Source organism: Pantherophis guttatus, chromosome 2, assembly GCF_059756535.1.
Source record: "Pantherophis guttatus breed Tessera chromosome 2, ASM5975653v1, whole genome shotgun sequence".
NCBI classification, from domain to species: domain Eukaryota; kingdom Metazoa; phylum Chordata; class Lepidosauria; order Squamata; family Colubridae; genus Pantherophis; species Pantherophis guttatus.
In genome coordinates this window covers 34717943-34745892 of record NC_142064.1, presented here as the reverse complement: position 1 = coordinate 34745892, position 27950 = coordinate 34717943, and the positions used below count along the sequence as shown (strand labels likewise).

At 35.5% G+C, this 27950-nt stretch overlaps 2 protein-coding genes across 7 annotated transcripts in view; one reads left to right on the top strand and one right to left on the bottom strand.

The window, feature by feature from the left end:
* The window catches only part of PDE8B (phosphodiesterase 8B), a 64287-nt gene extending 62345 nt beyond the window's left edge, over positions 1 to 1942 (top strand). For both annotated transcript variants that reach the window (XM_087885765.1, XM_087885764.1), the window contains exon 22: positions 20 to 1942. In XM_087885765.1, coding sequence (XP_087741891.1) covers positions 20 to 87 — 68 coding nt within the window. In that variant the 3' untranslated portion in view covers positions 88 to 1942. The remainder of the gene's footprint in view (positions 1 to 19) is intronic.
* On the bottom strand, positions 1941 to 26993 carry WDR41 (WD repeat domain 41). 5 transcript variants are annotated; one of them, XM_034441085.3, is made up of 14 exons: positions 24870 to 26993; positions 22626 to 22738; positions 20778 to 20826; positions 18474 to 18605; positions 17899 to 17961; positions 15852 to 15963; positions 13537 to 13599; positions 11989 to 12096; positions 10847 to 11028; positions 8204 to 8325; positions 7538 to 7626; positions 6903 to 6950; positions 5309 to 5442; positions 1941 to 3334 (listed from the first exon to the last, which is right to left on the bottom strand). In XM_034441085.3, exons 1-14 carry the CDS (start codon positions 24918 to 24920, stop codon positions 3173 to 3175), a joined length of 1428 nt encoding a protein of 475 aa, XP_034296976.2. In that variant the 5' UTR covers positions 24921 to 26993; the 3' UTR covers positions 1941 to 3172. The 5 variants fall into 5 exon arrangements, with proteins under 5 accessions (XP_034296976.2, XP_034296977.2, XP_034296978.2 ...); XM_034441086.3 differs by lacking the exon at positions 24870 to 26993 and adding an exon at positions 24292 to 24859; XM_034441087.3 differs by lacking the exon at positions 6903 to 6950.
* Positions 26994 to 27950: the final 957 nt, after the last annotated feature.

Genomic DNA, 27950 nt, shown 5'->3' with positions numbered 1-27950 from the left:
CCGTTGTATCTACTTCCAGGATCTACTGCAGATCTCTGGGTTTCCTCCTGCCACAGCCATGGGAGAAAGAGCTCTACCTTCAGATAGCTAGTTAATCTTATAAGGACCCATTTGCTTGCTTTCTTCCAATTAGTAGAGCAAAAAAGCATATGTGTTGACCCCACTGAATGAGAAATCGTTTCTTAATGTAATTGCTGATCTGTCAGACTTTGTTCTCATTTATACATTTATGATTACTGTGATTCAAGACTGTCTATGTGTGGAGCCCTCCTCCCTATGCAGGTTTCCCAGCAGATTTCATTATCAGGGGCAAGTTTGTATGCACAGAGATAGCTCCCTCACTGGCCCTTTGTTACAGTGAGGACTTGCTGCACACTGTGATTTTTACACACAAGAAATCCTTGTATGTGTTTTGCTTGTTAACTAATCTTTTAGAAAATTGTAGTTGATATAAATTCACAAATTAAACAAGCCCATCGTTTTCTCTGCCTTTTAATAGGTAACATCAGCCATATATGAAAGTCTAGAGAACTAGTAAAATGAACAACTAACACTCCATCTTAAAACATTTCTTTGCATCTGCCACAGTATGTCATGCTCTATGATGTTGTACAGTTCCAGATTTCATCTACATGCTTAGAAGAGGAATTGCTGGGACAGATCCTATGAGCAGAAAGTGACAGATGCTTTATATACATGAGCCGTAAATAAAACAAATCCTGCTTATATATTATGTAATATATGAGCCATATTAATAGAAAATCTCCAGAACTGACACCCATACAAAGACCTCCAACCCTCTTTCTTAAAGAAGGGAAATGGATGCTCATCCCTCTATGAGGGGTAGGAAACCCCAGTGCCTTGATGTCCTGGATTGCAGCCATAGCAATTACTCTAAAGACCTTAGTGTTAAGAACATAAGCCACTTATATGCTGAATGCTGAAACCTCTAATATTAAAACTATGTACTTAAAAAACTAAAATAATATAGCCCTAATGATGTGGTTCATATACTGAATGTAACTTTTTCATTCAAGTATGAAGTTTTTACATTAGATGCCAAAGCACAAATATTTTTACATTTACTTTAAACATAGTGGAAAACTGTGATGGGGCTTGCACTGGACAATGAATGAAATCTGTGCTTTTACACAACTGCCATTGATTTAAACTGAGATCACACAGGAGCTATTCCTAACAAATTGAGGTGTTTTTTTTAATTACCTTGACTTCTAGTTTTCATTAAAATAGAAGCATTCTTTAAATAAGCTCATGAGTTTAGACAATCTTCACTAACTTGGTCATTACTCAGATATTATTCTACTTAACTAATAATTTATATAGTACTTTATAAGCAGCTCTTGAAAAATTGACATTTAATGTAGAGTAGTATACTGCCCATCAAAAAGGACTCCGATTCTCTTCTGTATAGTCAGAGAAAATAAAACAGGTGAACTGAAAAATGACAATGATTGTAGCTTAAAGAATGTGCCAACATTTTTCAATGTTTTGTATCAAGTTATGTAAAAGTATACTCTCATAATTCCCATGCTGAGAAATGTACAAAAGCTATATTTTTGTTAAAAATGTAATAGGATCTAACTTTGGTTGCTATGTATTAAAGTGCTACATTGTGTTTAAAAATTTTGCATTTCCTGCAGAATTCATCATTGCTATTATGTATTTCTATCAAAGCCTATATCTAACTAAATTTTAATTAACTTTTATTCATATTGCCTTACTTGCCATTTTATTTGGAATGGATTTGATCCAGGAGGAGAACCCTTCCCTTCAGAAAAAAATTGGCAGGGGATATTGTCCAAAACAGTGAAATGTGTTGGAAGTAATAGTAGATCACATTTTGCTTTCACTGCGAGTGTTTTGTATTAACCCTGCTCAAGAGCTGCTCTCGCTTGTGAAATAAAAACTGAATTCAAATCTTTATATACATGCCCAAATTTTATTTTTCCTCATGTACACTATTCAGTTTTTCAATCACAAAATAATAAGCAATGAAGACAACAATACTGTAAAATATGCCTCATATAACAAAAGCCTCGACTTTCAAGAATCCTCCACTTCTGTGTTTACTTGCAGGTCTTTGTTAGCAAAGAATTTTGACGTGCAGAATTCAACAGAGCTGGCTTTGAACCTGTATGTTTCAGCATACTTCTACTGATTTGCACACTAACTTTCTTTGTTCACACATTGTCCTATATAATGTAGACTTTGAAGAACAAATATAGACTACACTATTTTGTCAAAATATTTGAGGTGGCAAATCATTCAGTGAAATTCTTTGCCTAAAAGGTTTATTTTGTACAAATCTGCAACATATTTCTAAAGCTCTAGACAATTCTCTGTAGAAGTCTGTCTCAATGTTCAGTTTAATCCCTGGCGGTATATGGGGAAAGAATAGTTTGACAATCCATAGATCCTAAACTGTTACTTCCTGACAGAGAGGATCCTTCAAACTCACAAATAAATAAGTTATCACAGAAATTCACTGAAGACTTATCTGGCCAGAATCTCAACATTTGGCATAAAATCATAAGTGTATTTATTATGCTGTATATTAAATTAGAGCAAAGCAAGATCTTCAAAATGAAATACCAATTGACTGCTTCTATTATCTATCATCAAATGCTATTTCTTGGCAAGAAAATATGCCATTCTAATATCTAGTATTTAATAGGGCTGTACAGCAATCTGGATTCAGTCAAAAAGGTGCTTCGGGATATGTAGGATACTCATACACCAACTGCTTGCCATTCCTTAAATGAAATTTCGCTTTTCCTGGGATCTGGCAAAGGGCAGTCATGCAGTTCTAAATAACTAGTGACTGAATTCAAACTGTAGATTTGCATTTGTTTCACCTGTCCTTAAGGAAATGTGAGGAACTGCTTGAAGGCAGCATCAGAACCTTGGTGTATTTATTTGGTGAAAAATCCAAAATTTGGCAATGTCCCTGATTAAGGCATTGTGGGCTAAACAGAATGGTCTGTGTACCAAAATTCAGTTTCTGTGTAGAAACTAACAGTGCTGGGTCCTCATTCATCTAAATTTATGGCAAATTCAAAACACCCCTTAAATATATTTTTTAAAACAAACAAAATTATACCCACAGTTATTTTAAATATTTAATATAAACATCCTATTTGTATTTTATACATTACTTTATCTCAGACCTTAAGTGCAAATCTTCAATTTGTTCCAACTTATGAAATAATATTAAGCTGCGCAGTCTTGATTCTCGTTCTCCATCTTTCCATAGAATAATAAGATGATCAGCAGAACATGTTGCTAGGCCGTGCTCACCAAAATAAAGGAACATCTGCAATTAAAAATCATCAAAATAATGTACTCAACTATCAGATGTCAGAAACATTCCTAATAAATAAAATTAGTTAAGTGTTTTTACATAATTGTACATATTCATTACAATAGTAGCAAAGCAATGAATAGTAATGAACATGTTCAAGATTTATCTTTAGAACATCCAAGCAAACTAGCAATGGTAAAAAAAAAAATTCAGAACAGCTGTAAATAATAAAATTATAATTCCAAAAGTGAACATAAAGGTCAAGATCTAAAAAGTGATTTGAGATATATTAAAAGGCTTGATTACACTGCATGAGGTTTGTAGCCTCATTGTACAAGACACTGTACAAACATTCCCCTATTATAATAGGCCTTCATATTTTTTATGAAATAAATCCAAAATGTCATATGAAGTAGCTGGCAAATTACCAAAATGCAATCAAATTACAACAGTATGCCCACATCTTTATATGAAAGAGACAACTTATTCTATCTTTGGTATAATGTTATGTAAATAGCATTGTGTGGAATTATTGTTTCCATTTTGATTAAATCTATATCTAGTTTTTAGTTCAAATATACTAAATCTGCATGATAAAAGCATCATTTAACAATAAAGTGTTAAATAAAATGCTAAGAATAGTAATAATTTAGTATCTGAGAATTCTGGGCAAGCAGAATATCAAATGAATAAACATATAGCAAATTTCAGCGTAACTCTAATAGCTGAAGACAGATTGGTATCAATCAGAGGTGGGTTTCAGCAGGTTCTGACCAGTTCTGGAGAACCGGTAGCGGAAATTTTGAGTAGTTCGGAGAACCGGTAGTAAAAATTCTGACTGGCCCCGCCCCCATCTATTCTCTATTCCCAAGTCCCAGCTGATCGGGAGGAAATGGGGATTTTGCAGTAACCTTCCCCTGGATTGGGGAGGGAATGGAGATTTTACAGTATCCTTCCCCTGACATGCCCACCAAGGCGCACCCACCAAGCCATGCCATGCCCACCAAGCCACACCCAAGAACCGGTAGTAAAACATTTTGAAACCCACCACTGGTATCAATCCACAAAGTGACACTGTAGGCATAAATAGGTGAGTTTTGTTAAAATAATATACAGGTAGCCCTCATTTAATAACCATTCAAAGTTATAGCACTGAAGTGATTTATGTCCATTTTTTATAGTAATGATCTTTGCAGCATTCCATGATCATGTGATCAAAATTTGGAAGCTTGACAGTGGGTTCATATTTAGGACTGTTGCAGCATCCTGGGATCACCTGTCTGACAAGCAAAGTCAAAAGGGAAGCCAGATTCATTTAACAACTGGGTTACTAACTTATCAACTGCAGTGATTCCCTTAACAACTGTGGCAAGAAAGGTCGTAAAATGGGGCAAAACTCACTTAACAAATGTCTCACTTAAGAAGAGAAATTTTGGGCTCAATTGTGGTCGTAAATCGAGGACTACCTGTATTCCCACTAAACAAAAGAAACCATTTTTAAAGAGTCACCTCATAAATAAATCTTCATAGACAGAAATGACAAGTATATTGCATATTTCACCAGTTTTTAGGGAACCTTTTTAACATGATCATTTTGTTTTGCCATGATAGCAAAGCCGTAGCACTTAGACTTATATACCGCTTCACAGTGCTTTACAGTCCTCTCTAAGTGGTTATAACATTTACAGTCTGGATCCTCATTTTACCAACCTCGGAAAGATGGAAGGTTGAGTCAACCTGAGTCAGGATCGAACTCCAGGTTGTGGGCAGAGTTAACCTGCAATACTGCAGTTTAAACATGATCATGTAATTTCATACATAGTTATCAAACATTTTTCCTACACCAATGCAGGTATAAGATAAAATGTTCTTAGGACCAAAAAAATCCCCAAGGATGAAACAACCAAAGCCAAGGTAACAGTTATCTTAAAAAGTAGCCACCATACAAAAGCAACTTCTGTTACTGCTGTTCTCGATCCAACAAACCTGCACAGCTGCAGAGTGTCCAATCAGATCCCCAGTAAGGTCAAGGGAAAAAATAGTAGCACACTCTGGTGCCTTTTTAGCTATGTGATTTGCTTGTTTGCTTGTCCTACCAAATCCCCATATATTGAAAAAACCTGGAATATAAAGAAAAGGGTTTTTTTAAAAAAAGGAGTTGTTTGTCTAGCCACCATTGTTCTGTTTGTTCACACCCAAAATCTGATAATCAAAAACTTTGTTGAATTAGCATTTCTTTTATTTGCATCCATTCTTGCTATTGCCTATGTATAGAGGGTGAGTTGTCAGCCACTGAAGACTAAATTTCACTTCAAAATATTATGTAATCATAAACATGTTATATGTAGGAACAAAAATGTCTAATTCAGATCACATAGTTTGGAATAAGCTAAATCATTAAATGCTAACATTTATTGTGAACAATAGAGCCAATGTTGACTGAAATCAGTTATAAATAATACTAACTATTTACATTAAATAATATACATTTTTGAGCCATAAAATATGCAGCCACAATAAATGGATAAAAATGTAGCTAAAATAATCTGCCCATTGTACTTTAATTTACTATCTGTGTCCTTAGTTCAATAGCCACTGCCAGAGCCTTCTGAAGAGTCATGTCATAACTTCAGGACAAGAGCCTGAGGTAATTATAGTTACCTCAACCTATACAATTATACCTATATAATTATAGTTATATCAACCTTGGTTTTTATATAAACCTTGACTTATTACATAAACCTTGACTTGGTTTTTTTTTGTAAAGGCCAGATTAATTTTCACTAACCCCACCACTTTGCTGTTGCAATGACAAAGTCCTCTTGCAAAAGGTATTCCACTCAAATCTATGTTTCAGCCAGTGAGGAAAAAGCATTTAATCTAGCTTGTTAAAACAACCTGATATTTGCTACTATTATTATCATTTCTAAATAAGGGGCTATCTGAAAGGCATAGTTAAATGTGTAGCTGGAAGGCAGATTTATGGTATATCTGGACACTAGTGCCTCCCTAATGTATGACATTTTTGGAACTAGAGAACTTGCTTGAAAGTTCCAGTAATAACTTGCATTGGCACTTTTAAATTGATTTATTTCGACTACTTTTAACAGAAAAATATACTGCTCAAAAAAATAAAGGGAACACAAGCAGAAGACATCCAAGATCTGAATGAATGAAATAGCCTTATTAAATACTTTGTTCTTTATATATAGTAGTTTATACACTGCTCAAACAACTAAAGGGAACACAAAACTACTGTATGTAACGAACAAAGTATTTAATAAGGCTATTTCATTCATTCAGATCTCGGATGTCTTCTGCTTGTGTTCCCTTTATTTTTTTGAGCAGTGTAGAATAACAGAATTGGAAGGGACCTTGGAGGTCTTCCAGTCCAACCCCAGCACAAGTAGAAGATCCAAATGGTTGTCCAATATCTTTTTAAAAAACTTCTAGAGTTGGAGCATTTACAACTTCTGGAAGCAAATTGTTCCACTGATTACCGGTAATTGTTCTAATTGTCTACTTGGTTCTAGGTTAGTTCTCTCCTTGATTAGTTTCCATCCATTTCTTCTTGTCCTACCTTCAGGCGCTTTAGAATAGGTTGGTCCCCTCTTCTTTATGCCAGCCCCTTAGATATTGGAACAGTGCTATGATTATTATAAACAGGACTGCTTATTCTCCATATAGCAATACACAAACATGCCTTTTCTTCAATATTGGTATACACCCTTTTGGCTGAAACAACCATACCTCTAATTCATTTAGCTATTCATTAAATTTAATGGGATAAAATGTATTCTTGCCATTCCAAGACAATCTATGAGAAAAGCCACACCACCACAACCTACTGTAACCTATTTTTATTCAAGGCTATAATATGGCAATAAGTTTCTTATTCAGAAGGAATAATTCTACTTTACCCATAAAGTGGCTCTAGGATTAAATGCAATTCTTAAACTGAGAAATATTGTTCCATTTAGAGAACGTGTATTTTTCTACTAAAGGCTTTTTACTTTTTTCCTAAAATGAAAATAAAATATTGGCTAGATTCAAATTAAAAAGGATCTGCTTTGTTTTCAAAATTTTCACAAATACTACTAATAATAAAAGGACAGAAGAACATCTTTACTATTATAAATGGGACTCTAAAGTAGATAAGCTATGGCTGATCACACTCATTTTTATGCAATTAATCTTATTTTTTTGTATACAGACCTGATGGAACAGGTTCAGCTGTAAGATGTTGTTTTTCATGTAATTCCCACATACGAACACTACCATCTTCTGAACAAGATATTAATTTTCTATAAGAATAAATCAAATAGTTGTGAAGAAGCATATTTGCACAACTCTACAAAATCAGTTGACACTAATTTTTTAAAAGTAGCGTTTATCTCTAGAATTGCTTTTATTGATTTACCTACGCAATTTGCTATTTTATCAACCAGTCTAGGCAGCTTATAACCAATCATGGTTAAAAAACCCACGTACAATTAAGGCTAAAACAAGTGGTTTCATCACAAATGAGATAATCCAATTTAAACCAAAATGGAAGAGGGAAAAACATGTCTGTGGAAGATTCTATGATAGGTTTTGCTTCTCCTCTGTGGAGCTATGCTGTGGAGCTATGCTATCTCAAAGGATAAAATCTAGGGATTCTCACAGATCCGAGACTTTTGTTTCTTTGTTAATACTTTTTTAAAAAATTATCTTAAATTTAAAAACAGGTTGTTTAGGCTAAAGATTAGGTTGCTTGCACACAGACTATGACAGAATTCAATGTAAGGAAAGTTTAAGACAGAAAATGCATAAATATTAAGCATGTCCCTGATCATTTTTCTGAAAGTAAAGAATGTATGAAATATGTAATGTAAATGGCACCTATTGGGAATGTTGGTAATATGCAGGACAGTGGAATCATGAGCAGTCTTCTGGAAGGCAATCACACGTTTCATCTGAAGGTTATATACATAGATGCCTTTGCCAACAGCAGCAAAAACACACTGGAAAAAATAAGTCAGTAAAACATCTTAACAAAAGGTACATATTTTATGTAAGAGGTTTCCAATTATTTCTAATTAAGTCAAATATGTAAAAAGAGAAGAACTATGCACATCCTGATTTATAACTACTATATTTATTAAAATATATTAGACTTCAGTTTATATTAGTAGTATAATCAAATTATTAATTATATCTAATATGAAACATAAAAACACTTTTTTTAGATATTATTATTACTACTACTGTTGTCAAAATTTATTGGCCACCAAATTTCAGTGGACTCAAAACTACAAAACTATTTTATTAGGTCTTTGCCAGCGACTCAATTATTTAACAGAATAACAGAGTTGGAAGGGACCTTGAAGGTCTTCTAAGGCCAACCCCTGTACAAGTAGGAGACCCTATACCAGTGAGGGCTAACTTTTTTGTCCTTGTGTGCCGAAAGTGCGCATGTGCGCATGGCAGCACACACACGCGTACCCACAGCCATAATACAATGCGTGCACAACACCCCCTGCACATGTGCGCACCACCAACCCACAAGCTCCCCTTCCCCCTGCGCATGTGACCCCCCGTGCCCTGTTTTGGGCCTAGCAGGCCTCCCTGAACCCTCCTGGGACCAAAATAAGGGCATGGGGGGGCGCTCCACACACATATGTGCTCCCCGTGCCCCCTCCCCGCATGCCTAAGCTGTTACTGGTGTTATGTCTACCTTGTATGCAGCTTTATTCCTCTCTAGCATTCATCTCCATTGTTTAGTGATGTATTTCCTGCCTCTCTAGGTTTTACCTCTATCTGCTCCTTATGAAACCTTATGAAAAGAAACCCTCATTGAAAATAATGTTTTATTGCAGCATCCCTAAATATACAGCTATGTCTCTTCACCCGCTATGATCGCCTAATCCAGTGATGGCTAACCTTTTTCTCTTTGTGTGCCAAAAGCGAGCCTGTACAACGCTCGTGCCGGCAGCCATAATGCAATGTGTGCCCCACGTGCATGCATGCACGCCCCCTCCATGCATGCGCGCAAGGGGTGGGATTCAAAATTTTTAGCAACCTGTATCACAGTGGGGGGGGGTGTTTTTGCCCTCCCCAGGCTCTGGAGGCTTTCCTCAAGCCTCTGGGACAGTGAAAACAGCCTTCCCCGGGCTCCAGAGGCCCTCCGGAGGCTGGAAATTGGCCCGTTTCTGCACTTCTGATACAAACGTGCCACTACCCCTGCACTCCTACCACGCATGCATATGAACCCCGCGCATGTGCGCGTGTCTCCCACATGTGCCCTGCCCCATGCATCCCAAAAATCAGCTGGCCAGCGGGAGGCACACACATGTGCAATGGAGCTGAGCTGGGTGACGGCTCGCATGCCTGCAGAGAGGGCTCTGCGTGCCAGCTGTGGCACGCGTGCCATAGGTTCGCCATCGCAGGCCTAATCTATCCAACTGGCTGCACTTTGACAAGCAGTTGCAAAAATCACTCCGATTTAAGAACAGCACTGATAGTCACTGAATCTAATGTTCTTCCTCCCTACTAAGAGCTAAACAGAAATTTTTCTTTAAAAAAAATTATTTTGGATTGTGGACAAAACTCCTGGTATTTCCAGCATTTTGTACTGCTCTATATACAGATCATTCAGTATTCATTCAAATGCTTAGCAACAGAGATTTTGAACTCAATTTTGGTTGTAAGTCAAGGACCATCATAAACATGTGAATTGGAGATGGAGCAAATTCAATAATCTCAAATTCAATATTCACCATCAGATGCAAGGTTTGCACTAACTCAAAGTATAGCTGATTTCCTGGGTGTTACAGCATTTGAGGTTTTACATTTTAAAAAAAATAATTTGCCAATATTTCTCTTCATGTGCACCAATTATACAAAAATTTACTTAATTGCAAAGGAAGTTATCATTATTTTATGTGTTTAGTACATGTACATTTCGCCTTCCTTCATGGAATTTAAAAGAACATGCATAGTATTCCTAGCTGCATCATAAATCCTCTGACTCATATAGCAAGATCAACTTGACGTACACAGACTGCCAAATACTCAGTAAATTATGGTTAGTCAATGAAGTAAACCAAAATGTTAAGATTACTATTAAATATAAGGAAAATAGAAAAACAAGAGGAATATTAAAGAATTTAATTTTTTTCTGAATGAGAATTCATTTCAATGAGGATTTCACTCACAAATTATATTTTTCATATTCCCATGTACCTTATTATTACTAATATTGTACAAAATACATTAAAGTATATTCTACTTCAGTTTTGAAATGAAGTCATCCATCTGCATTTAATGGTCTTATGTATGAATGATTTTCATCTACACTGCTAAAGGAAATTTTCAAACTTAAGACTACTTTATCCATAGACCCTTTGCTTAGGACTGATTAACAGTATTTCTAGTTGGGTTGAACGTAAAATACAACTGAAAAATAATCCAATTATGTAATAAGGTATCATTTATTAACAATGAAACATGTAATTTACATACTTTTTATAGTATTATTTTTACCTCATGATCAGAAGTTAAATCCTGAATTGACATTTCATTTTGACTTTGTGATAATTTTATTTCTTGTTGGGGGTTCACATGAAGAGATGCATCCCAATTGCATTCATACCCTTGCATTGTCCAGTCCAATGAATTCCACACAATCATTTCACCAGCATGGGAGCCAGTCGCAAAAATCAAATCTAGATATCAAAATAGTAAATATTGATATTGATAAATAGCAATCTATTCTTTATTCAAACATTTGGATTTTAAAAATGAACAATATATTATGTTTTATAAAGAGAAATGTTTGCAATGGGTATAATCCTTTCCAAACAGGAAGATTTAGTAAAGTCATAGAGAACATAGAGTAAAATGTTTTATTACTGCAGGCTACTGACGGGTAACAGATGAACTTTAAACTAACCATGGCTTGCTGAAACCAACCATTAAAATATTTCCCAGAAGCTTAATTTCACTTTGCTGTTACATTAGTCTCAGCTCTCTAAAATAGAAACCATAACTTTCTACTAGACAGCAGAACTATGTTGTCTCTTAGTGTATCACAAAAGTCATCTTTATAAGATATAAAGATTTTGTATCTTTACCAAGTCAGCCTACAAGAATGTAACATCTTTATTCCTCCCTGCCCCCCTCCCCATAAGGTAAGTGTAAAGGTTTCCCTCGCACATATGTGCTAGTCGTTCCTGACTCTAAGGGGCGGTGCTCATCTCCGTTTCAAAGCCAAAGAGCCAGCGCTGTCTGAAGACGTCTCCATGGTCATATGGCCGGCATGAATAAATGCCAAAGGCGCACGGAATGCTGTTACCTTCCCACCAAAAGTGGTCCCTATTTTTCTACTTGCATTTTTTACGTGCTTTCGAACTGCTAGGTTGGCAGAAGTTGGGACAAGTAACGGGAGCTCACCCCGTTACGCGGCACTAAGGATTCGAACCGCTGAACTGCTGACTTCCTTCTCCATATTTCTAGTATAGACATTTAGAATATTTAAAAACAAAAACTTCTAACTTTATTAGGGAAAGGTTTATAGAGGTATATAAACTCCAGTTGGCAGAGGTAGAAGATAGTTATGAAAATATGTAATGTGTAATGAGTGTTGTACCAATCGTTACAAATAATAAAACTGGAAACAAGCTTACCACTGACACTGACCAATGACACAATATTATCCTGGTGATCAATAAGTCGTTTTATTTCAGACACATCCCATTCGGTTCCATCTCTGGAAGCTTTCAATTTTAGAATTACTTGGAAGACAAGATTCATGTTAAAAAAAAACTTTATTAAAGTATAGGAAACTATATTAACTGAAATATTGTTCTTTACTTCCTATCAGCAACATGTTTGTAGTAGTTTTCGCCCATGCTACTTTTTTCCAGGATATACCATTCCATTATCATGCCTTCTTTTCTGTGTTTACTTGAGATTATTGTTAGGAAGTATTTGGGGAGGATGAAAGGGGTGAACAATCCCTTTTAATGTTTGAAATTACAATGTTTTGTTATATATGATAGAGATGCTAGAAAATTATCTATCAGTACACTATGCTGCAAATCATCTAGGCTCCTTTCCTTGATTTCAATGAAAAAACTAGATATCACAATTCATAACTATAGTTAACTACAGCAGTCCTTAATTTACAACAATTGAGCTAAAAATTTCTGTTGCTAAGTGAGACATTTGTTAAATAAGTTTTGCCCCATGTTATGACCTTTCTTGCCACATTTGTTAAGTGAATCACTGAGTTGTTAAGTGAATCAGGCTTCCACATTGACTTTGCTTATCAGAAGGTTGCCAAGGGTGACCACATGACCCTGAGACACTACAACCGTCATAAATATGAATCAATTGTCAAGAATTTTGATTAAGTGATCATGGGAATGCTACAATGATCATAAATGTGAAAAACGATAAGTCACTTTTTTCAGTGCCATTATAACTTCAAACGGTCACTAAATGAACTGTTGTAATTCAAAGATTACATGTTCAAGGAAAGAATATCATCATTCTAATACTGATAAACACATTTTAACATATAAAAAGCTGAATAAGATTTTCCCTACTGTAGAGAGTAAAGAAGATAACTTCATGGAGCTATACAAGCTACATTGCCAACCTAAACACTAAGTCGAGAATATCAAGATGTTTGGAAGTGGCTTGCAAGATTGAGGTCAGTCCCACTAGTTAGACCAGGCCAAGAAATCAACTCCACAGTAAGGCTAAGATTAGTTTTATTAAGATTGGCTATAGGAGCAAGATCTTCAATTCTGAATATATTGTACTTTCTATTCCTCTTATAAGGAGGAGTCTGCTCAAGCTACTTCTGAATACTCTGGACATACACTGGACATACACAATGTTTTACGGCTTATTGGAGTTTGCCTATCTCCATCAAGGTCATCTTCCTTATCTCTATAACTATTTATAGCAGGAGTGTACAACCACATGTAAATCTGAATGACAGAAGAAAAAAAATATTCCATTCTCAGTGAACTATCAATTTACCTATATTTAGGTATATTACATTTTAATTAATTATATTATATACAAGTTAAACTCCATTTCTTATTCTGGCTCCATCAATTGTTTGAAATGTGAAATGTGGATTCCAGCTCTAGCCATTCAAAGATCAGATGTGGTGCTCAGCCACAAGAGCTGGTACTCCTCTAATTTACAGTGATACTTACTCAATTCTTTGCCAACAGCTGCTGCCACACAATTTTTTGGCAATTCAATCATAGCACTGATATCTTTATTAAGAAAGGGGGAAAGCAGAACAAATAGGAAATTAATATCTAGCTTACATGTTATTTCAAAAAATAATTATGTGCTACTCTCTGACTACTCTCAGAGAGCTACTTAAACCAGTCAATATATGATTTCCAGGTGTTTTGCTCTTCTTAGAAACACTTCCCATGAAAGCCATGAAAAAAAAAGTTATAGAAAACCATTTTTATCTTTCTAGGAGATGAAACACAAAGACACCCGCACTGAAAGATGTTCCGATTTTTTTTATCAACAGATTTTGAGGCAATGGCTAGTGTTGGGAGGGCTTTTGGATATAGCTAAAGGTGTGCATGAAGCAGAAAATGTGTTCAAACCTGAAACAAATACTATGTTCAGCAGTTCTGCCAAATTGTGCTGGATGTAGTGTGGTTCAGCAAAAACCAAACCCTCCTCCCCCCAAAATTGGTGGGTTTGGACTTCAGTTGAAAGAAAATCCAGGGTAATCACACAAGCATAATAGGGCAAGACTGGTGTGTTTTCTCCATTTCTTCTATCTTTCCCTGAACGCTCTGTGAGCTGGCCCATCTACTAATTAGCCAAGTGCCTTTCATTCCCTATCTTTTCTTATGCTGCACTTGAAACCAAGGACACCAGTATAAAGGGAGGTACAGAAAGGCAAGCTCTAGGAAAACTGGGGAAATGGGCAGGCAGTTTGGACATGCTGAACTTAAAGTCAGGGGTGGTGGATATCCCATTTGGTCCATCCATCTCCCAATATTCCCAGCATTTTATTTTTACTGCTTCACCTTTGCTACTGCATACTACCAATGACCTTGGATTTTTCTTCTTCTCCCACATACAAATACTTATTCTTGGAACATTTGTATTCTACTCCATGTCCAGGCCAAAACATACATATCTCAATCCAGACATATATGTCAGGCTTCTCTAGGAATCTTTTGCATGTTTACATCTGGCAATTGTCAAAATGTCCAGTTTTCAAATCAAACTGTGTTTGAAATTGTCAGTATATTATGAAATTAAAAAGAGCTTTCAACATGTCTTCTGTCAATTCACATTTAAAGATATGTTCAGCCAATCTACTACCTGTTTCTTCTACATAATAGCAATTTTAGACCGAGCCAGATCCAAGAATGCAAAATAATTCCTAAAGACTTGGCACACGAACAAGTCAGTTATTAGCAGATAAATCAAGGAAAGAGGCCAACAGCTCTATCTGATACATCAGATCCCATCACAGATCTAATAAACAACCAGATAAGTTGGAATCAGTGTCAGATAAACAAGAATAAAGAAACAAACAATAAGACATTCAAAGAATAATCAAAGATGAAAGGATATCTCAGTCAAGGATGATAAGCAAACTAATTGGGTTATGAAAAGACACAACAAAAATGATGGGAAATGCAAGTAAGATTTTGTTGCTGTTATATTTGAAAGTCCTACATGTGTCCAGTAAGAAAATAAATTCTAAGAGGTATTCCTTTTTTACCCATATTTTAGAAACAGAAAATAATATATTTGAAATCAATAAATTTGGTATGGGTATGTAAATTTATAGTTCCATATACACTGTTAAATTGTATCTCCCAATTCTGAAATTTGAGAAGATGGGCATTCTAGAAACAAGAAATATAAACAAACATAAATTTCTCAATTGATGAAAAACTTTGGATATATAATTTGTCAATTCCCTTTTTCAAATTAACTTATACTGAAGGAGTGGCAAGACAAGTATGATCCATATTTAATTCATTCTTTAAAAATAAAATAGTGACAAAATTCCAAACTATAAACTTCAAAACTTGAATAACCTAAAATTTTAATTCTTTTTTTCTGTCTCTCTATACATATTCAATATAAATTTCCTTTGCTTGGTTCAGTTTTGTACTTATATTTTTATTCAATGTTTTTCATTTCTGTCTCCTTCCTTTATTAATATCTTATTTTAAATAAAATATTAAAATTTAATATTTGCTTTAGTAATATGTAGGATTTTTTTGTATAGCATATAGTGTATTATTTAATATTAGTTTTTCTTCTAAAATGCAATTTTTATACAGCTGTATATTTAACGTAATTTATATAAAATATTACATATCAACATTTGTATGAAATGTTAATAGTAACCATTTTAACTTTTATTAAGCTTTAATATATGTTATCATTAGAATCAAAGAGACTTTGCCAGATTAATGCTATAACATTTTATAGATTCATTCTACTGTTTAATAAGTTATTTAAATTTGTTTACCTGCATCAGTTAGATGACTTGTCTTACACAAGAGATCTAATTTTCGGTTCCAAACACACAAATCACTTCCTCCAGAAAGCCATACATCCATTCTTTGAAGAACAGTCAAACACTACAAATTACAAAATCAGATATATAATGTGTAATATTTTTGAAGTATGTTTTCAAATAAAATCATCAGTTTTCAATACTAAAACATTCAATTTCCCACTATCATTCAGATACTAAAACATTTAATTTCCTCCCAGTGACATTTATAATCATTTATAGAGCTTTATGCAGTTTATGAAGCAGAAAGGAACAAAGGGAAAAAAGGGAATTCTAATATTTCAAGATCATGTTGAATTATAAATGCAGTTGAATATGTCTTCTCAAAGGCAAAAAGGTAAAGGTTTCCCGTCTGGACATTCCTGACTCTAGGGGCAATGCTTATGTCTGTTTCTTAGCTGAGGAAGCCAGCATTGTCCAAGGAAATTTCCATGGTTATGTGGCCAGTATGACTATATGCCAAGGCACACAGAATGCAGTTAGCTTCTCATCAAAGTGATACCTTTTTATCTACTTGCATTTGCATGCTTTCAAACTGTTAGGTCACACAGGACTCCGGTCTTGATCCCAGGCTGTCAGCTTTCCAGCTGACAAGTTCAGCATCTTTACCCTCTGAGCCATTGTGCCCCCTATATTCAATAACACTTATTTTTTAAATTAAGTAGGATTGCAATCTATATTTTTCAAATCTTTGAAATAGATTTTTTGTCAAGACAATATCACATTAAGAAAGTTTTTATATCCCACATCTAATTTTGTTTAAAAGGAAGCAACTCAAAATGAAACTTTAAATACCACAAAAATAATTAGTCCTTGAGATGTTTCAGGTTTTGCAAATAGGTCAACATTAAATATACAAAACTGAAATTAAGATTTTACATTACAGAGAAGTTACCATATAGTAGCTCAGTATGCCACCTGAAAAGTATCAATATTAAAGACCAATACTGACATTGCTTTCCACATTCTGTGTCAGATAGAAACCTAGTACAGACGATCTTGACTTATGACTAGTTGTTTAATGACCATTCAAAGATGTCAGCTTGTAAAGACTGCTTTGTGGCCTGTAAAGCATTTCTGCCTATCATAAAACATTGCACACCCTTGGTCACATGACCACATTTCGGGCATTGAGAAACTGACTCACATTTACAACTGATTTCCAAGTGCCCCATGATCATGTGGTTGTCATTTCCTATCTTCTCTACCAGCTTTCCCTGAAAGTCAATAGAGAAGACAGCATGAAGGTTGCAAGCAAAGGAGAAAAGGGAAGCTGAAATCCTTCAAGATTTCATCTCCGTACCTGCAGTCTGCTGAAGGATCTCCTTTTGGTACACAGTGGGGAGCTGAAATCCTTTGGTGGCTGCAGGAAAGCTTAAGAATGAAAGACAGGGAGCTCTTTTGATCCATCTTTTGGATCACTTAATAACTGCAACTAGTAGTGCTGGGATTGTAGTTGTTGAGCAAAGCAGTCATGTGAGCATCTTGTTTAATGATTGCTTCATTCAGCAATCAAGATTCCGGTTTCCATTGTGATCATTAAATGAAAATTTTGTGCAATTCTCTAATAAATGATAGAAACATGTATTTGTGCATTTAAAGGAGTCTTTCACCATAATCTCAAAGATGTAATTTGAGAAGTAATCAAGAATACATTGGTTGCAATCCATAGGCTTCCAAGATTATACAAAGCTATTTATAGTAGTGATTAATATTCTTGTAAATGGACAAAGTGATTGAATCCATCCTATTATAATGTGCTCTAATTAAGAAGATTGAAAATATATGGTTCACTGAACTCTCAAGGTATCTAAAAAGGAACCCAAAGTATCTAAGATTAGACACAGGTAAACACTAAACCTGCAAATTTGTTAGCCGCAATTGGGTTCTACAGCATGTAACAAATATGTAGCTGATAGAGCTGCATCCTTAAAACTGATGGCGTAGGATTAAAATCTAAATAAATGAAATAGATAAAATCACATCCAGTTTTACTTACCTTTACGGTGGAATGAAAACATGATACTTTGTGAATTTGTCTGCCATTATCACAATCCCAAACCTGATTTCAATTATTAAGGACTAAGAATAGCAGCTGAAATATCTTATGTGACTATAATAAAAAAAAATTGAGGCATAAAATGGAGGAGTCCATTAGATATTATTCTATTTCCCACACTATTTCCTATGCAAAAGTGTTTCCTTGAGCCTCTTACTACCACACAAATGATAGAAGACATTATTTCCTGACTGTAAGAGAAGAAAAAGCACCAGGTATGCAAACATGTAAAAACCTGTCCTGAGTGTTTTTATTGATCCACCTGAAGATTATTATCGCCAACAGCCCTTTTTGTCCATGCAATGAAGAATTGTGCAGTTTCACAATGCATCTTATCACTGACTTCTTTAGCCATACATCAATTTGTCGTGGAAATGATGAAAGTCTATTGCTTTTATAGCAGTTTGCTCATTAAAACCCCAAACTTTGATGTAATAACACTATGAGCCATATGCATCATTTATTATGTAACACAAACCAATTCTGCATTTCTCTAGCCAAAAAGTAAAGGATACAACTACAGTTCTGTCAGCACTTGCTGTCAAAATCATATGGCATTTTTCTTCACATGTATCTGACAAAGGAAAAGCTGCAAGAGCTGTGATTTTTTGTGTATGTGCATGTAGCTCAAATAACTTTTCTCCAGTCTGAAAAACAAAAACAAACTTGGTATTATAACAGTGCTAAATGAATACAGAAACATGTGTTATGAAGAAACAATACAAGTAATCAGAATCTTCAAAATATTATTTATTTTAAAATGAGAACTGATACTATACAATGCAAATAACTGGTCCATCTAGCTTAACCTTCCCTCACCTGCTGCTGTTATTTACCAGAAAGCCCAGCCAATTCCTATAAATCTGTTCACTGTGCTAGCTAACGATTACATTAAGTAACGGAAAACACATCTGGATAATGGTAGGCTGAGGAAGGTTAACCAACATTGTGTGGTAGAAACTCTCAAAATTTCAGGCAGGATCTTTTCCAGCAATACCACAGATTCTGTATGGGGTCATAAATGTGAATGAATGAATGAATGCAAGCATGAATGAATGAAAATCTATCCCAGAATGATGACTTTCAATTCCTTTGTAACTATTCTTATAGCAAAATCTGAAAAATATTTGTATATTTCACCATGCAAGTTTCAATGCCAGTATGAAGTACATTCTGCCTTTTCTAAAATACAATTTTAGAGCCTTTTCTAAAAATGTACCAGAGTTCTTATACTAGAAAGTTGAATTTTGTTAGTAAGACAAAATAGTTTTTAAAAAAAATTATTGTATTTGATTTGTGTTTATATTAACTAAAATTATTTATTGTATTAATGCTAGGTATGGAACATAATGAATAGATATGCAGAATCCCTAAGCCAAGTAAAATTTTTGCTCTGACTTCTTAAATTTAGTTGGCACTTTGAACAGAATACGACGTTTGTTTTTACTACTTTAGACTTTAAATGCTTTTTAAAAAGAAAAAGGTAAAAACTGACATCAGCCACACAAGGAACAGCTGAAGGATCTGCTTCAACCTATTCTGCCATCTACAAGTACTGTAGATTTGGTACAGCAACCCTTCCAAGGTACTGAACAATATGATGGTGCTGACAATGTAAGTTTGTGACCCAGGCCAAGACATTAGGACCTTTGCAACGTATGTCTTTCCACAAGTTTGCCATTACAGTTAGTACGCATTGTCTTGTGCTTGATGGGATCCTCCCCCCCCCCTTTGCAGAATGGAGAGATGCCTTAAGCAATATTTTTAGACAATTTCTGCTGTGACTGACCCATTGTTTTTATCCCCTCTGTCTCGCAGAACAGAGAGACGGGAGAGGAAGAAATGACAAAGAATAAGCAGACATACAATGAGGAACACACATCTGCTAGCACAGCTGTTTGCCTGGTGCATTCAGAGCAGGGAGTCATGCACAAGCTAGCACATTTCTTTCTATGTGCATTTCCTGTTGTGTGACTACTTACTCTCTTGCAATCCCTTCCTCCCTAATAAATGTAAATACAAACAATAATTCCTTTTTTGCTAATTATCCCAGCACCTGGATGAACATTCAAAATGGGAGAATGGGAGAATGGGAGAAAAAGGAAAGCTGAAGCAAAGTAATAAACACAGTTGTGGTCTGATTATAAATGAGCAATTAGTGAGCTCCTGTGTGCACCTGTAACAAGCCTTTCAGGACTTTCCCCAATTTCCTCCAGTACCCTCCCCCCCACAGTACCCCAGCAGTCTGTACCTGGGACTCACTCTGGTTCCTGATAAACAACCAAAGATCTTGGGGTTACAATAACAAATGGAACTGCATGGATTGTCATTGCTAAACAATGCAATCACATGATGTCACGCTTTAGGATCAGATAGTTGAGCTAACTCAATCCTAGTCCCTATTGCTGTCATCTCAAGGACTACCTATATTGCATAAGTGTCTGGTTATATAAAATTAAAAAATAGTTCATTGGTTTGTTAACAGTATTACAAAAGACGTAGTTAAATAATTTCTGCACAAATATTCTAATACTGCAGATATGCAAATGTATTGATAATCTAAATTCCTGTTTCATCTTCACCTGTCAACTGTAAATTACATTCACAAACCCATGGTTCTTTATTATGACCTACAGAATGCATTTTTAAATTTATATTTCTACTTCTGCAATAATGCTTCTGTTATAAATCTTTGGAATATGAATTACAAATAATAGCTAATTTTATGTTCCAGCAGGTCATGAATTTAGACATCACCCACATCACCATCTACATCTATGGATATTTTTATAAACAATTGTTTAATTTCCTAAACAAACCTCGACATTCCAGAGACATACAATTCCATCATCACCAGCAGATGCAAACCTAGTAATGAAAAAAACATATTGAAGACATCTGTAATTACATTACAAAAAAGCAATAAAAATGTTTATTGATAATCATTAAATAGACCAGTGACAGATATATATACAAAGAGAGATAAAACATTAACAGAACCTTAGAAAGTATACTTAAATCTCCAAAATGAGATTTTGTTTTTATTATTGAATAAATGTGTATTATATTTTTATATGATCAGGCTTCCATTTCTAGCACCTCTGCATTCATTTGTTGTAACCCTAAAACACTTTTGGTATTCATTATTTTAAAAGTAATGGTTGAATCCAGATAAGAAACACTAGCCCCCTACAAGCTAAATTTAATTCTGAAACTATATATTGAATTACTACTATCACATTATGTAACACATACTTTTAAAAATCTTCTAGAAAGAATTAATGTCTCAATAAGAACAATGTTTTTTTTAAATTAAACTATGAAACTCAGGCTTTCATGTGACATTCTCCTGCCAGATCAATCTCATATTGCAAATGGATTTCTTTTCACCAAGTTGGTGTTTCATGGGTCATCTGATTCTTTTCCAGTCATGATCACCATCCTCTATAATCTTGTCTATTTCCTGGAGGAGCACCAAATGGTCAAACAAGCAATTTTTAAAGTGTGTTACGAATTCAGTCCAGTTTAATGTGTCAAATGCTAGAGTATTACTTGCAATTTTATTTCATTCCATTTTTTGAAAGATGCTTGCTAAGGCTTAGCCTTCTTTAGTGATCTTGCAATCAATATGACCTTCTCTTCATGTTCAAAAACATAAAAGAAAAGAAGTGAAAAGCAGCTGCCTGTTAGGTTGATACAGGATTTATTTAGTATCTTCAGAAACCAATCTGAGAAAATTTTCCACTCACTGGTTTTAGCTGAGCCACAGAGAAAACAAGAAAATCCTTCTGCAAAATTCTCAATAAGATGAAATTATCTAGAGAGCTGAAGCATGAAACCTGGCTTACAACAGTTGACAAAAATGCAATCAAAGAACTATGAAAACTAAATGAAATTGTTTCAGAAACCAGGTAACAATGCTAATATTGTTGGAAGTATTCAAATAAGATAATCATGTTTTAGATAAAAATCCTCTAATGACTGAATTAGGAACAATGAAAATAAAATTGTATTATAATTAAAGGAAGATGCAATGTTCTTGTGTATAAATTATTCCTCTTTAAATATTATCCAAAAAGTGATTTTAGTTTAATATGTCAAATTTACTCTAAAACTTGGTACTACATTTCACTGTGTAAACTTAACTATTCAAGTAAAGAAACTTAAATTTAACATTTGTACAAATTAACAGAACCTGCTCTTCAAAAATATGGAATAAATATCATACTTCTGAGAGATATAATTGATAACAATAGATAATTTGTACAGTTTATTCTATCTGTTCTGTGATTCACCAAAATCACAGTAAGGTATCTTTTGTTTTGTGTAAAATGCTTTCTTTCCAATTTTGCTGATAAGAAAACTTATAAAATGTATATAACTGTTGTGAAATAATGCATTTTGAGACATCTGTTTCCAGTGAAGTGGGGAAAGCTAATGGCAATTAAAATCATACAACTTGCTCTGTCAAAATCTTTGACAGATGTCTTTTAATTGGGTTTTCGCTGAAGGCTTGTAGGGATTTCTTGTATCAATTCATATATAAGAACTAAGCTGTTCATCATATATTTTTCAATTTGGGAAAGCAAAACATTAAGATTCATTTTAAAAAAATAATTGAAGTCATCTTTACAGTGCAAACGAGGAATACAGAAGTAATGTCTCACCTGTAGTCATCAATTGCCACTAGAAAACGCACTATATCATGGTGACCTTTCAGCACAAGAAGCTCAGTATATGGATTCTGAGCTTGTTCTTCACCAATAGTCTGTATAGATTTCTAGAAAAATAAAACTGAGGATCACACAATTTATAGTCTTAATATTTTTCAATCAATAGATTATACCCATTTTCTACTCCTCTTAGTCTGATCCTAACTCCTGATTTAATATACAATATTTGTATATTCAGCCCCACTTAAAAGCCAGAGTATAAGCAGATATATTTACCATGCTAATATATTGTATGTATGGAAACAATTCTTCTTAAATTTAGTTAAAATTCTATTGTATAAGTATCCTGTTAGTTTAAGCATAGCTGCATATTTTCCAAGTTTAAGTTCCCAGTCAGATATTGTTGGAATTGTATTTTGCCTTCCAATATTGAGTCTAGTTGATTTTTGCTTCTCTAATCATGTATCTCTTTATTTTTCTTGATTTTTTTTTTTCTTGAGATTTACTACTAGGAAAAATTGTGGTTTTATTTCAAATCACAATTTTCTGCATTATATTATGTATGGCTTTCTAGTACATTTAAGTTCTTTTACATGTCATCACGTGGTAAAATGTTCCTTCTGTTTCGTGACATTTCCAACATTTATTGCAGTCTGATTTGTTTCAGTTATTATTGGTGGAGTTGTATACCATCTATACAACATTTTAAAATATCTAGGGCATAGGGACTGGTATCTCAAGACACTGCTTGTCTTCATTTGTTTATCAGACTATTTCAGTCTGGGCTGTCTCTATGATTTTATGGTTTTGGTTTTTCTTTCTTTCCTTTTTTGCTAGCTTTGTATGACATCCAGAGTCAGCTGGAGGTAGGCATCTAATAAATTTAAATAAATGCATTTTGTACCAATTTTCCTTTAAGTTATAACTTGGTGTTTGAATAGTGAAAGTAGCTGAAAGTGATAAGCAGACTAGAAAGCACCTTTTCTGAGCCCATTGTTAATTTTGAATGGTCATGGTTGTTAAATGACCAGTCGTATGTCAAGGACTACCTTGTATGTCCAAAAATAGCATAGCTGATAGTCAGCTGGCAAAGGAAATAGGCATAATGAAGTAGGAAGACTGTATATGACTTCTCAACCACTTCTTCCTCACTTGCCTTCTATCTACTGATCTGTTTAACAGCCTATACATTGCTGTCTGTAAACAAAAGGGGGAATTACATTTAACCTGGGAGAGAGAGATTGCTGGTTCAGTCTTAAATGAATCATTTAAAGGTTTCTGCTATTTCTGTCAATAGTGGGTTTTGCATGACTCTCCTATTCTTATTAAGTGAGAGGGAGGCAATACCATTCTATATGTTCTAAGGCCATTTTATGTACTTCCAGATCCTGCAGACTGTAGCCAATCACTGGCAGCACTATATTGTTTAGATACTTAACAATTTAGGAGCGAGGATGAACTTGACAAAACATTTGGCAATTTCTTCCTCTATTGTAATCTAAGTGACAGGAAAATTAGTAAACCAAGTCTTAAGTCTTCTAGGTGGCTGTTAAACTCATATCGTTTCCATTGAAAAAGGAGTGCATTTAGTCTAAGAAGCTGAATATCAGCCATTTCCCATTTTAAATCCACTTTTCTTTTCTCAAGAGTTCTCTCTCACTTTCAACGATTTCTCTTCCATGTTTCTTCAGTCTGTTGCCTCGGTTTCCTTTATTTATTCCTTTCTTTTGAAAGAGGAAGAAAGAGTAGCTGCGCAGTTCAGTTTCATATTCACTTAAAACAATCACACAGAGAAGGGGCAGGAACTCCGTCTGAAAAATAAGAGGCGATTCTCCTACTTGGAGCAAACCAGTTGCAGGGATAAAGGTTCTTCTGTAGTTACCAAGGGGGTCGGTCTTTCGCAACTTGCGAGGTCTCTAAAAAAGCAACCAGCTTCCCTAATTCCCAGCAACGTGGGAACTCTGGGAATTGGGAAGGGCCGCCTCTTCGGGGGGGGCTTGGAGAAAACTACCACCTGCCAAGGCTCAAGGCTGTGTAACTGGCCTACGCATAAGGGAAAAAAAGCCCTCGACACTGCTCTGGTTTCCTCAAAGGCAGATGCAGCGCTGCGTCCACCAGGCAGAAAGGAAATCAACAAAATGCCTCCCTTTGTCAGGACAGGAAAAAGGAAGGATTCCGTTGACGCGCCGCACCTCCACTTATCAACGCCCCTCCTCGCGACCCATCGCGGGCTTTTACCTCGGCCAACCCTTGCGGCTCGCGGCCCCCTCCTATCAGCCACCGCAGCATTGCGAGAGGCGGAGTCCGGGCGCCTGGAATGACGGCCTTCGCGTCTCCGGTTGAAATGCCGGTAGTTGTCAGGCACAGCTGGCGTCCCTGGGCTTAACGCGGAAGGCTTGTCCCTCACCTCTCGCCGTACTTGCAAGGGAGGGTGGCAGGGAGGAGGGAAGGGAAGAGTCGGCGACGGAGAGGCCGGTACTGGAATGAGGGGGCTGGTCGCGGGAGGAAATTTAGAAGATACCTCCGCGGCTAATCGGCCCATGAGATAGAAACACTGGTTTTTCCCTCAACTCCTCTGCAGGTTTCCTGGATGTTAAACTAGATCCGACTAAAGTAGATCCGACTAGATGCTTAACTAGATCCGGCTAAACTAGATCGAACTAGATACTAAAGTAGATCCGACTAGATGCTAAATTAGAGCCGGCTAAACTAGATCGAACTAGATACTAAAGTAGATCCGACTAGATGCTTAACTAGATCCGGCTAAACTAGATCGAACTAGATACTAAAGTAGATCCGACTAGATGCTAAATTAGAGCCGGCTAAACTAGATCGAACTAGATGCTGAACTAGATCCGACTAAACTAGATCCGACTAGATCAGTGGTTCTCAACCTGTGGGTCGGGACCCCTTTGGGGGTCGAACGACCCTTTCACAGGGGTCACCTAAGACCATTGGGAAACACATATTTTCAATGGTCTTAGGGATAATTTTATGGTTGGGGGTCACCACAACTTGAGGAACTGTATTAAAGGGTCACGGCATTAGGAAGGTTGAGACCCACTGGACTAGATGCTAAATTAGATCCGACTAAAGTAGATCGAACTAGATGCTAAACTAGATCCGGCTAAAGTAGATCGAACTAGATGCTAAACTAGATCCAGCTAAAGTAGATCGAACTAGATGCTAAACTAGATCCGGCTAAACTAGATTGAACTAGATACTAAACTAGATCCGGCTAAACTAGATCCAACTTTGCTAAACTAGATCCGACTTTGCTAAACTAGATCCAACAAATGGACAACTATTTGACCAGGATGTTATAAGTTTCCTGCCTTGAGCAAGGGGTTGGACTAGAAGACTTCTAAGGTCCCTTCCAGCCCAACAATTCTATGTTATATGGTATATCAGGTGCCAAATTGGCACCCTGTCAATCTTAATACATGAGCCAGGAGGTCTTCCGTCAACCTGGTGCTCTCTCGATATATAGGCTTTCAATTCCCTCGATTCCCAGCCAGCATGACCTGAACTGGCTCGGAATGGAGGGATCTGGATTTGAAATATCCACAGGTTATGGGAGGTTGGATGCTTTTATAAGGGGAGTCACAGTTTTCAGCAATTGCATGACAGGCATAAAATCAACAGGAGCCATTTTTTCTCCTTGCCTGTAAGTGGGAATACCGTCAAGTGTTTATCTCCTATTGGTATTTTGTGGTATTTTGAAGCAGGAATGAGCACTCTGATTTTCCAGATTTTGAGCTCCAACTCAAACTAATATGGGAAAGAGTCAACTATTGGAGTAATCCAGCACAAAATTTGGAGAAGCATCTACCATAATGCCATCTCTGTCTTTCTTAAAGAGGTAGCCTTCTAAGTTCAGTCTCCACTTTTTAAAATAAAGAAGATGAAGGTTATATTAAGTAATATTATATTGGTTATTACAGAACAGGACACATATTGAATGAAGAATACCCCTTGATTATTCTGAAAAGTCTGATAAGATCATGGGTTGTCCAGTTTAAGAATTAATATCTCCTCACCCTGTGCTGTTAATCATTAAAACCCCAACACTTTAGGGTTGTCCTTAGATACGGTAACCTGATTCATAGGGTGGAGTGTGGTCCTTTGAAGGGTTCTGTTTTACATGGCTAATACATTGATGCATTAATAACTAGATTATTTCCAAGCACAGTTCAAATGTCAGAAAGTGTCAGAAGTTACCTTCTTGCATTTAAGTAGGTTGTGAAAACCGTTGTTTTACAATTAACTTTCTGCTCCAGATAATTAGTCCACGAGTCTTCCTTCAAGCATGTATATTTTTGTTTAATCTTTAATTGAATATTACCATATTATAATATTCTGTTTTTACAAGAGTTTTAAAACTGTTTTTATAATTGTATATTGTGCAGAATATAAGATTGACCTGTTAACAAATACAGCAGGTAAAGAAATTAATAAATCTATGGAAACTGTTCTGGCTCTCTATCATAGATAGTTAAATACCTAATTATCTTAGGTAATTATCATGGAGAAAGATCACCCTGCAGTGACAATTGAAACAGAATTTCCTCTCTGGACATTTCACAAAACAGTTTGTTACTTGCATAACAAATAAACCTTGTGAGGTTTATTGACCAGTATTAAATTATTTAGTGCTACTTAACAGTTTTCAGATCTAAACCAGGAAAAGTTTGTGGTATTGCACCAAAAGCTATAGAAGGCCTACCCACCAGAAAGCCTACAGGATACTGATTCTGTCCATTTTATTGATGCAAGAGAATTCCATAAGTCTATTATTTTAACTCTTGCTCACCGTTTTGTAGGAATAAGTAAGTATTCCAAACAAAACATCTTCTTTATGTATTTATTAAATGTATTTAATAAATAAACATTTATTAAGATATCCAAACAACTGAGAGCTCCTTTCGTGTAGTGGCTCAGAAGCTGAACTAAAAACTGGGAGACCATGAATTCTGGTCCTCCTTTAGTCATGGAAGCCAGCTGTATGATTTTGAGGCAGTCATTCTTTCTTAGGTCAATCCACCTCACCGGATTTTAGTCGTGGGGAAAATAGGAGGAGTGGCCATTATGTATGCTGCCTCAAGTTGTAAAAATAAAGGTTGGGATATAACCCTAATATATAATAATTATTGTTTTAATCGATCAAAAGGCCAGAAAGAATAATGTTACTACTTAAGTTTGTAGTTTGGGTTTACCTAGAGTGCATTTACATAGCAATGTTTCCCAATCCAGTGCTTTTCCCCAAGTTCTATTAATATATTCTGCAGTGGCATTAATTTTTTGAAGGAAGGGTCAGAT

Bases quoted from the DNA above. Each gene is read 5' to 3' on its own strand.
- WDR41 (XM_034441085.3), bottom strand. From the start codon at position 24,920: ATGCTGCGGTGGCTGATAGGAGGGGGCCGCGAGCCGCAAGGGTTGGCC. The intron at 17,962-18,473 runs GTATCCTTTACT...AATTGAAATCAG, and splicing joins GTGCTGACAGAACTGTAGTT to GTTTGGGATTGTGATAATGG. The intron at 8,326-10,846 runs GTAAAAATAATA...TATTTTTTCCAG, and splicing joins ATTTAACTTCTGATCATGAG to TGTGTTTTTGCTGCTGTTGG.